Source organism: Sarcophilus harrisii, chromosome 2 (genome assembly GCF_902635505.1).
Source record: "Sarcophilus harrisii chromosome 2, mSarHar1.11, whole genome shotgun sequence".
In the NCBI taxonomy this organism is placed as follows: Eukaryota; Metazoa; Chordata; class Mammalia; order Dasyuromorphia; family Dasyuridae; genus Sarcophilus; species Sarcophilus harrisii.
Window position 1 is genome coordinate 167,603,035 of NC_045427.1, and position 12,080 is coordinate 167,615,114.

General features: G+C 31.6%; 1 protein-coding gene across 1 annotated transcript in view; it reads right to left on the reverse strand.

The window, feature by feature from the left end:
* Window positions 1-801: 801 nt before the first annotated feature.
* Window positions 802-12,080, reverse strand: part of MCM8 (minichromosome maintenance 8 homologous recombination repair factor) — a 38,901-nt gene continuing 27,622 nt past the window's right edge. The window contains exons 14-19 of the mRNA XM_003758202.4: window positions 10,349-10,544; window positions 9,596-9,815; window positions 8,767-8,976; window positions 7,713-7,789; window positions 3,632-3,821; window positions 802-1,214 (exon numbers count right to left, since the gene is read on the reverse strand). Of these exons, the coding sequence (XP_003758250.1) occupies window positions 1,122-1,214; window positions 3,632-3,821; window positions 7,713-7,789; window positions 8,767-8,976; window positions 9,596-9,815; window positions 10,349-10,544 (986 nt within the window). The 3' untranslated portion in view covers window positions 802-1,121. The remainder of the gene's footprint in view (window positions 1,215-3,631; window positions 3,822-7,712; window positions 7,790-8,766; window positions 8,977-9,595; window positions 9,816-10,348; window positions 10,545-12,080) is intronic.

Consider the following 12,080-nt stretch of genomic DNA (forward strand, 5'->3'; position numbering starts at 1 on the left):
AGCCAAACTGCTGCTTTTATCTTGGATAAAGTTTAAGCAGATGCCAAAGTTAAAGGAAAAAGGTCATGAAATATAACCTGAAGAATACATGTACCTTGACGTGGGGAGAGCTGGGGGGAGCAATACCACAATACCTCCTCTAAATTTTACATATTTTTAAATAAAAAAAAAAAGGTTTTAGAAAATAAGAAGCAGATCATTTTAGAATCAGTGATGAGAACAAAAATAACCCTCTTAACCCAGTAAAACTAAACAATTTTAAAGCCATTCATTAAAAAGGATGGTATCTCCAAATTTCTAACTACTCTCTGGAACCATAACATGCCAAGAAATTGAGCTCGTTATCTTTAAGGCTATCTTATTTATGAAATTAAAAAAAAACATCACCAAGCAGTAATATCCTTTTTATACTGAATTCTCATTTGCTTAGTTAAACAGCAAAAGGAATACACATAAATTTAAAAAGTTTTTATAAAATTAAATTTTAATATCATTTACATCATTTACAATAAGTACAAAAAATCGGCTCATTTTAATTTCATTTTAAATTTTAAGCTGAGAATTTCACATATGAAAATCCCCTTTTGAAGAATATTAAATATGCAGTCAAGATCAAATGTCAAGATAAAAAAATATCAAATATTAATTTCTAAGTAATATAAAATTTAAGCAAAAATAAGCTCCAATGAATACTATGTAATTTTTTTTGTTGGAACTATTTAATTCAAAATTTTAAATATACCTTGTGTCTCCTTCAAAACTGATTTTTTTAAATGTTAAAAATATAAGTATAAAAAAGTGATTGAGATATATTTCAGTTTTTTCTTTTTTTTTTTTGACTACTAGTAAGAAAAATGTAAACAACTGTGGACCTTTGGGAAGAAATGAATAAGGAGGCTGCCTATCACTGAAAAAAAAGAAAACAAATTATTTAGTTCACCTTATCTACTACATTTGATTCTCTTTTCATGTGGCATTTCTGACTACAAAAAATTATTTTAAGAAAACTATATGACTAACATTAAATTGATAGTAAATTCAGATATACTTTCTCTTACATTTCAAACAATTTTTTTTTTTTAAAGCAACTGTTGATGGTAAATTATTTGGGGAAACTCACTTTACATAGTTTGGAGCTGGTAGATTTTTGGACCTTTTTTCAAGAGGTAACCTTGGTCATTTAATGAACTGATAAAATTTTCAAAATCAGCAACCTAGAAGAAAAAAGAAAATTCTGGGCAAGTGAACTATAAAACAAACTGAAATTGTTACACTAATTATATTTGAATATCTGTTCAGATCTATGATTTCATTGGTATAGGAAACTATAGCAGTGAAGATACTCTCTACCAGGCAGTCTGTAGATAGATACCATTTGCTATTTCTAATCTTAGATAGCTGTCAGGGTCACTGAGAGGCTAAATGGACTTGCCAAGGATAAAAAAGCCAGTGTATAACAAAGATAGGACTCACTCTGAATCTGAAATATTAGAGGATTTGATCATAGGGTAAATGAGAAAAGTTCTGCTGATGAACACTTTAACTGGGAAAAAAGCATGTGCTTATATTGGAAGATGGTGGACTTTATGATGCATTTAATCTGAGGGGAAAAACAATACAAAGAGAGAGCACTGTCTCTAAGAAAGAGGTGTGCTTCCATAAGCATCATTCTAGCCTAGGAAAAGGGAAGTATAAGCTGGCACACCCACCAGTGGAACAGCATAAATATGGAAGAATCATAATCAAACTAAAAATCCCAATCCCTAGGGTCTCTGACAAAAGCGCAAACAAGAATTACTAGGAAAACTGGAAAACAGTCTGGCAAAAATTAGGTTTAGGCCAATATCACATTCCACAACAAAGTCAGAATGGACATATGATTTAAGTATTATGTCATAACAAAAACTGAAAGACAACCAAATCAGTTATGCATCATAAAAAGCATAACCCCATGACTGGTGTTGAATGATATAAATTTTTTTTCTCTAATTCTTAATACCAAACCCCTCATGTGAGTATTTCTAAATGTATCATATGGCACAAAAAGTCTGTAAATTTAATGTGAATCTATACTTTATGCCATTTTCTTTATTAAAAACAATATATTCAGCACATTATTTTCATAATTGTCCTTGCTGTTACCTTCTTCTGAATTAATAGAAAGTTCCTATATATACACAACATAAACATATAAATATATTTGTATAGTGGTACCTCTTCTAAAACAAAGTAGATGCCCATTGACTGGAGAATAGCTAATCAAATTGTGGTATATAAAACAATGGAGTAATATACTATGTTGTAGGGAATGGTGAATATGAAGAATTCATAGGAATGTGACAAATGAAATAAACAGAACCAGGAAAAAAATGTACATATATTCTGTCCTCCTTGTTTAATGTGTTATTTAATTTTACTTAACTTCTTTTTTCATGTATTTCTTTTTCTTTGTTTTAAGGGATGATGACTGATTTGGGGAGGGGAAGAGACATATCTGGAAATAAAAACAAAATCCATCAAAAAAAATTTTGAAAAGAAAATAAACCAAGAGACAGTGAATAATTTTATTTTTGGTTCTTCTTTATATTTCAGCATCCCTGGAGGCATAACATGTTCCCACCTATTCCCAAGGAACCTTCACAGTAGAAAATAATAGAAATGCTACTATAGTTTGAAAGAAGTTATTCAAGTTTGGGATTTATGAAATATGAAACAAAATATGAAAGAAATTTTAAACAACACCTTATTATACTCACTACAAGTAATTTCCTTTAAAATTCCCTTATATAGTTAAAAAATCTTATTGATATAAAGGTTTGAATGGAAAAATCTCTAAATATATTTGCTTTTTTTTTCTAGTTATTAGCTTTATAGAAGTCAATAATGCCCTACAAAAATGATTACCAAACAATAAATGGGAATACAAAAGTTGAAAATGTAAGTTAGGAGAGATGAGAAACACTCAGTTTTATCCAAATAGCAACAGAGCTGAATATTCTTGATTAAACATCCTGATTTCAGTAGTATACTGCTAATAATAAATTCTATTCTAATTTATCTGCTGCACACATTTTGTTTTAATGAGCACTTTGGCTTACGTCTGCATTGCCTTAAGACAGTGTAATATAATGCTTAGTGCAATGGGCTTGGAGTAAGAGTTTTAAATCCCAGGATCTACTAACTGTCTGACTCCAGATCTAGTCAAATACCCTCTCAGAATGTCAGTTTGCTCACTAGTGAAATGAGGATAATCAAACCTGCAGTGTACCTACCTTTGCTTACTGTGAGACATAAAATGTCTTGCAAACTTTAAAAGTGATTGAAAATTTGTTATTATGATGTAAAATATCTTATAGCTAAGAAGCAGTAGAAAAAGATCCAGTTTGAGAGTCTTAACCTGGATACAAGTACTGTCCTCTGACCCACACTGGCAGAATGACCCTGGGCAAGTCTCAAAACATCTTATTACTGCATTCAGTTTTCAAGGACTATAAGCTCTGGAGAAGGTGCCAATGTACATTGGTAGAACTTCCTCACTGGGGTGTTCCCTATGCCAATGAAAAAGATCTGGTCCCTCCTACCCCCACACCCAATAAGAGCACTTTGCAGAGAATTATATAAAAAATATTACCTGAATGTTTAGCTCTTTAGAAATCTGTCGAAGTTGTTGATATTGAAATAAATTATTATAGGTTCTTTCTGCAATGGTGTTGAGAGCAGAAATAAACCTTTTTGCTGATGATCTGTTGCTCATTCCAGAACCATGTTGAGAACGTTCAAAATCCAGATTCCCAAACTCATCTGAGTAAGTTCCTAGCATACTAAAACAAACAAGATTTGGCAAATATGACAGGGATTTAAAAAATTGGTAATAAACCTTTAGACTGTAAAAGACCTTTAAAAATGTTTATTCTGAATTCTGGGACTAAATAAAATGAGCATATCTATGTACAAAATAAAATGAAAGAGGATTATACATAAAACTATAAATCTTGAGTTCTTTCAAGTTTGTAATAATTTCAACAAGCAATTTTTAAGGTTATCCTGCTTGTCAAGATTATCATCTCTTTTATTTTTTCATGTTTAAAAACAAGTTTCAATGGCCCTCTTTTTTTTTTTTTTGACAACCTATTGCTATCTATCTTTATCTTCCTACCCCTACCCCTAATTGAATAAAAAAAATATTGAAACAAAAGGCAAGAATCTTCACAGTATTGAAATAATGGGAAAAAAAGGGATGATGCTAGATCCCGATAATATAAAACACAAATCATTAAAAACAATTTGATACTGACTGAAGACATAGACTGCTTATTAGAATGCATTAAGTACACAACATACAGAAGCAAACAAACATAGTAGGCTAGTGTTTGATAAACCCAAATTTGCTGGCTAGTGGAGTAAGAATTCACTCTGAGAAAAACTGTTAGGAAAACTAGAAAACAGTAAGGCAGAAAATATATTTAGAGCATCATCATAGATAGTATCCTGAGATAAGCTTCAAAAAGAAATAGGAATTAGACATAAAGGGTAACAGCATGTATAAATTAATAGGAACAAAGAAAAAATTAGATCTAACTTTTAGATCTATATATAAGGGAACAGTGCATAACAAAATAAGGGATGGAAAGGGTCACAGAATACAAAATTGATAATTTTGATTACATTAAAATTAAGTTTTTATACTAACAAAATCAATTAGATTTAGAGAATTAGAGAACTGAATTAGCTTGTATTAGGGAAAAAAAGAAAAACACCTTTGCAGCAAGCTTGTCTGATAAGCATCTCATTTTCAAAGTATATAAAGAACTGATTAAATAAGAATATGAGCTACTCCCCAACTGATAAATGATCAAAGAATATATGAAGTCATTTTTTAAAATGAGACATTTAAGCTAACAAAATGTGGAAAAAGTCCCTGAATCACTAATAATTAGATTAAAGCAACCCTGCTGTAGGACTATTACTTTAGCTGCTGTGTGGAGAATGGACTGGAGAGGTTAGGACCAATTACTAGATTATTGTAGTAGTCTAAATGAGAGGTGAAAAAGGCCTGATCCAGGATGGCAGAGAGGAGACAGATGTGATATATGTTGTGGAGGTTGACACAATTTGGTAACTAATTAGATACGTGGGGTGATGGAGAATTAGGTGTCCAGGATGAGTCTGACATTGCAAACCTGGTAACTAGATGGATGACAGTGCCCTTGACAGAAATATAAAAGTTTAAAAGAATTAGGTTTTTTTGGGAAAAAATAATGAATTCTGTATGAATGGAAGAACTTAGCACAAAAATGATAGCCATTACATGATAAGATTATTGGTTTTGATGACACATGAAAGTAGTTAAAAATATAGACTAGAACTCTGTTTTGTATAACCCCTTCAACTCCCACAAAAATGGTAGAAGATAGCAGGATAGAAGATACTAAGAATCACACAGATCTCAGATTAGGTATAAGCATTAATATAGCTATTAGTATTAATGAGCAATCTTTATCCAGTAACACATTAGTATATATACTACTGGAAGAAGTGGACTATATCCACACTGATATTTTTGCCACAAATGAAACTAGAAGGAATGAGGAAATTGAAGCAAAATGGAATGATGTCTCATAATTCTTCCTAGGAGTTAATAAATAATTTGGCAGACTTGGGTTTTATCACATATCCAGAAACAAAAAACAATTTGAAGAAGCATTTAGTTATCTTGCTTTTTAAGATTCATGATAAACAAAAGTAATAGCTCATCATGAAACAATCTTAGCCTAAATACTAATTGTAAAAGAAAATTCTGTGAAAAATTGTACAGGCTCATTCAAATGAAGTCAATATATACCTTGTTAATTTAAGTTTTCTAGGACAGTATTGACTTCCCTTTACCCAAAATAAAATCTATGGATCATAAGGTAAAATATCAAAAGTAACGTTAAATGAATATTGACACCTGATGTGAGAACTAATCTGTAATAGCCAGCAGACAATCACAGCCCTATTACAGATAGCATCTGTACACTCTCTACACTCTCCAGGCTCCTATATCAGATCCTCTATAGGATCTACAGGAAATTTTGGCATTTCCCTTTCTTAAGTTCCCTACATTTGATTACTTCATAAAACAATGCTTCCCATCTTTTCATACTCAAAGTCCATAATAGTAATAGGGATCATTATTAAAAATAATACCTAGAGGCTTGAGAAAGCTAAGGATCACATTATAATGACCTAATGAGATTACATAATGTGATTCTTATAAGTCTTATATCTATATATTGTGCTTCAAAAGGAATCAAAAAAGTCCCTGGAACATAGCAAGCACCAAACAATATTACAAAAGTAAAACTGATAACAAATTAACAAAGAGGAAGTAACTGGTAACTGACTTTGAAATAATTTCAGAGTATTTGTGTACAGCATGATCATTGACTGGATTAAGGTTATAATGAAAGGTTTATTTCATGAGCTACTTTTAAAAGTGAGACTTTATCAGGAGATATTGACAGACAAATGGCAGTAGTAGATACTGTGATCAAGTGAATCTTGAAATCAAAGTCTATTAAAAAAAGATATACTTGAAGGCATTAAGAATATTACAGCCAGGGGCAGCTAGGTGGTGCGGCAAATAAAGAGCACCAGCCCTGAAGTCAGGAGGATCCGAGTTCAAATCTGGTCTCAGACATTTAATACTTCCTAGTTGTGTGACCCTGGGAAAGTCACTTAACCCCAACTGCTTCAGGAAAAAAAATTAAGCCAAAGGGTTAATGCTACAATTCTTGTATCATCATCTACACTACTTCCCTTTTTGTGAAAACATCTTTGAGTTAGTTGATAGATTTCTAATGAGCTTTTGAGATACAGAGATAAATGAAACCATTTTCAGTTATACTGATCAAAGCCAGAGGCATTTTGTCAGCCTATAGCTTTGTAGTGGAATTTGTTTCAAAAATATTTATTGTTTTCAATTTTTTTAATAGGCCATCTTTGAATCTTTGTATGTCCTTCTCTTCCTTTTTTGAAGGCTCTTAACCTTCCTACAGCTTCCCTGGGTGATGGTCCCTGTATTTCATAAATATTGTAGATTTTTACTTGGATACTTCAAAATCTACTGTTTTCTATTTACTGTTCCAAAAGCAAATATTAACACTGGCATTGCCAAAGTGTTATTTTCACTAAAATGTTCACCCATTGAACTCTGACTTCAGGATGCTGCTAAGTCTTTTGACATATAACACCAGCTTCCTTTCTGATTTTTTATACTCAGTATGTCTTACTTGAAGAAGATCAAGGTATTGCTTTTATCCTTGATTCTATTCGAGCTCTGGATTCAAGCTCAAAGATTTACTTGGTGTAAATTAAGAACTTCACCCTAATGAATCCAATGACATTTTAATGTCATTGGAAAAAGCTTCCATGAAAAAGTTGTTTAACATACTTTTCAGTAAAGCCATACACCTTAAAGCCATACATATATATTAATTGATTAATGTAATATTTTGGTGAGATTCCCCTTTGATTTAACCATATTCAGTACCATTTAGCAGGGATGATGATAAAAAACAGTTTTTTTATTCACATTGTTATTAAAATCATTTCCACAGAAATAATGATTCAGCAGAAAAATCAGGTACACATAAATCAACAATCTAATGACAATGAAATGGCATTATTTCATTTATTATTTCTTAGTTTAATTTAAAATTTGATCTTACCTGTACTTCATAATTTCAACTATGTCCTCTGCATCTTCTTTGGTTGCTTTTTCTCTTAATTCTAACCTTGTCCGAGCCTTCAACAAAATTCATAATAGATTTTCAATCTTGATAGGTAATACAAGTTAATATATTTGCTCCTCTTAGAATAAGTCATAACAGCTATATTTTATGCATTATACATATTTTAAAGGTGCAACTCCAAACATATTAGTTTGGCACAGGCTGGGAACTGATCATCTGAAATATTATTATAGTTACAATATGACACTTTCACTGAAATTGTACTCCAAGGCTTCAGCACAGTGTGAAGATCTCTCTGGTTTATCAAAGACTATGTAAGAGGAGAATAGCTAGTAGAAGGCCTACTAGAATGGAAAGGAATCACAAAGATTGTCTGCTAAGGTATGGAAGTGTTTTGAACTGCATCAGTTGAGGGAGTACTCACATGAATAAAGCCGTGAATCCTTGAAATACTTAAGTATGAAAACCAGCAATATAAAAAACAGAGAATACAAAATTTTTTTTTGAAACTTAATTACTTTGAAGTTAAGTTTCTAGTAATCTCTCTTGTGTTTTATTTTAAGTGACACCAATCAACACAAGGCCCTAATTCTTAAAATGATAAGTTATTTTTCAATTATTAGAAGTATAAGCCTTCCATTATCCTTGATATATATATATATATGTAAAACTTGGTAATTTGGAGTTCTAGAATACTTTATATCCTTTTCCCAGTTACTTCAAAAAGAGATTATGGATCTGTCAAATCTTCAAAGAACACTCCACAGTGAGTTAATAAGCAGTCCTACTGGCTAGAAAGAACCAGCAAGAACTTTTTTTGGAAGATACAAAGATATTGGTTCACACAGTTTGTGTATGTTTAATAAATCTACTAAAGGATTTATATCTTTTATTTTCTGATTGTATACAAAGTATCCAAGTGCCTATTCATGAAAGATACCAAATCTGCTTTTAAAAATAATATAATACAGCAAACTGTAATAAAAGTAAAGAAATAAAAACTATTTAAATTTTTACAACTGAAAATAACCTCTGTCAGACGAATTAATGACTCCAACTGCCTTGTGGTAATTGGTGTGCCATTTAATCTTTGAGTCTGTTTCCGAAGTTCAAGATAAAAATTTTGAAGAATTTGAGCAGCTTCTGGAGATAACTTTGGATGAACATACTGCCGAGAATATCCAACATATTTTCTCAATAAATAGTGTGGAATTGGATCTAAGTTTTCTCCAGGAGAAACCTAAAACAATGATTCAAGTATATGGGTTATAGATATGTTGATAAAACAAAAAGATTGCTAAAAAATGATCAGTTTTAAATTATTAGCAAATTGATTGTAACAACTTATCACTACAACACTACACTATGACCAAGTAGGATTTATATCAGAAATGTAGGGCTGGTTCAATATCAGGAAAACTATTTGCAAAAGTGACCACATCAATAACCAAACTAATAGAAAGAACTTGACTATTATCATAGATGCAGAAAAAACATGACAAAACACAACATCCATTCCCATTAAAAACACTAGAGAGCATAATAACAAATGGAGTTTCCCTTAAAATGATACTAAGTAGCACCTATCTAAAACCATCAGCAAGCATCATATATAATGAGGATAAATTAAATATCTTTAGAACTCTAGATATTAAGTCTTATAAAGGAGATTCTTAAAATCTGAGTGTAATTATTTTCAAAAAAACTGATACTATCCTTAATTCTCATATAGTATGAAATAAAGAATAGAGCATAAGTATATATAGTATAAATGCAATAAAAAAAGAATGAATTAATTTCTTACATTTGAACAGAAGAAAAAGATTGAGGAGGAAACATATTGGTGAGGAAATGCTTACTTTTAGTCTTTCTGATAAAGGTTTATCAGAGACAACTTCAAGCAAAGAAGTGTTTGAATCCTGAGTGCTCACACGAGACACTGTGGCACTTGAAACTGTTTTCTTCTTTCCAGCTCTTATTGCCATCACATGTTCAGAAAGTAAATGGTCATGATCCTCATTTGGAGTATCCAGTAGGATAAATACCAAATCAAATCTGGATAACAGAGCACTCCCAATTCTAGAAGGTTTATAAACACAAAGAAGAATTTTTAAAAATCGACAAACCCTGTTTCCCTTATTACTCAAAAATACCAAATAAAATTTAAGAAACAAAAATTTAAAGTTAACAAAAGAATGAAACATTTCACTTTAAAGATCAATTAGCAAGTACAGCATTAAGTCTCACGTAAAGGTCAGGAATTCCTGGCACATAGGCCATAGTGGCTCATGATGGCTTCTTTTTGTCTGATACACAAATGAAATGGGCTCTACTTCCTTCTCTCCTCACCTCACCCCAAATACCCCTTGCTTATTTCTACTTTGCTCGTAACCTTAGGATTAATACACTCTTCTTTGGAGCTTCAACTCAAGATATCATCTTTCACTATGTCTTTTTCTTGCCCATTTTTTAACTTGCCCTTTTCACACAGCTGAAGTAAAAAAAAAAATTTTTTTAAATCCAAATATAATTGGTCACATAATGACCTGTATTAGAAGAAAAACCTGCCATTTTATTGTATATTTTTTGAATATGTTTAAATAAAGACTTACTTTAAATTTTCAGAAACAGTTTTAGCTTTATTATAGTGTCCCCCAACTGGGTTTGCAGCAGCAATAATTGAAGTTCTTGCTGGAAGGTTGCAGACAATGCCAGCTTTAGCAAGACTAATACTTTGCTGTTCCATAGCTTCTAGCAGGGCTTGATGCTGATTACCCATCTTATCAAATTCATCTATTCCACAAATACCTGCAATTAAAGTAAAGTTTAGATTAAAGGAATAGCTGTTATGACTTTTTCTCAAGCTAACTATAAGAAAAACTAATAAATAAAACACACAACTAAACCACAATTTTAAAAAATGCATAATTAATAATCTAGTATTTTGTACTTAATATATATTAAATCTAAGTAGTTCAATTTGAAGCAAAACAGTAGTTCTTATCTAGAATTTCACAATAAATGATCAACTAGTTTCTGGCAGTTGGAAGCATGAAAAATTATAAAGTAAACACTGTATCATAAAGAGAATTGTTGTCCATACTATAGCTAAACAAAAATGTTACATAACATCAATATCATTCATAATAAACCACCTATTGTACACTATACCATCATAGAATTCAAAAATAAATTTATCTAAAGTACCAAATCACCTACTTTATTTTTTAAATTATTAATAACAATATTTAATTTTCAGTAGTGAATTTGGAGTCATAGGACTTGGATTCAAATATTTTAGACCTGCTACTTAATAACCTTGGACTTCAGTTTCCTCTGTAAAATCAAAAGGCAGTGGGCCTTAAGACATTCTTCTAGTTTTAATATTGACTATTTAACTTCTTAAACAAAAAAACTGATACTTTTAATATAAATGATTCTAGAAGGTGATCAAAAGTTAAATGTTTCTACTAGTTAATATAGCATATCAACCATAAAAGTTATCCATCCAAACTACTGCTCTATATGTTTTCTATATGTAGCTATTCTGAAAAGTTAGCAGTTAGATGGATTCTCTCATTTCTACATGCCTCCAGCAGTTCCATAGTACTTATCTCTTACTAAACCAAAGATGACTTGATATGTGTATATTGATTGTGATTCTATTTGTAGCAGAATACATTGACAGCAATTTTTGCTATTCAGCTACATGTTTGTGTGCATTTGCCTCAAGAGATTTTTGTGGAAATCATAACTTATAACTCTCATTTTACATTCCTCGTATAGGATAGGTCTCCCATTTCATCTAGGGCCATCTCCAGTTGTCTTGATCTACATTTTGTCACTGGACTCAGATGGCTCCAGAGAGGAAACTGAGGCTGGTGAACTTGCACAGTTCTCCCTTACTTAAATCCAATTCACTTGTATTTCATCACATTACCTCTATGATGTCAAGGTAGTCTTTGAGATCGAAGGACAAACAGTCTAGAACTGTGAATAATACTAATATTGAAAAGGTGCATTCTAGGGGAAGCATAATTTAGATGATACTAAGATGTAGCATTCTAATTAGATTTCTGGAGGTCTACGGACCAGCCTTGTTTTCAACAGAATAATCACCACAAGAATGGTCAGGGACAAAGTCCAAAAGTCTTTATTGTCTCCTTCACAGTCTATCTCCTTCGCCTGGGGCTGGGCTAGCTTTCTGGAGGCCCTCCAGAATGGGTCTTGGTTTCAGTGGACGAAATGCAAGAGAGATCCACCACAAGGCTAATGAAGATGGAATGTTTTTCTTCCAGTCCTTGTTGGCATTTATATATTCTATTATAAGTACATCATCATAGG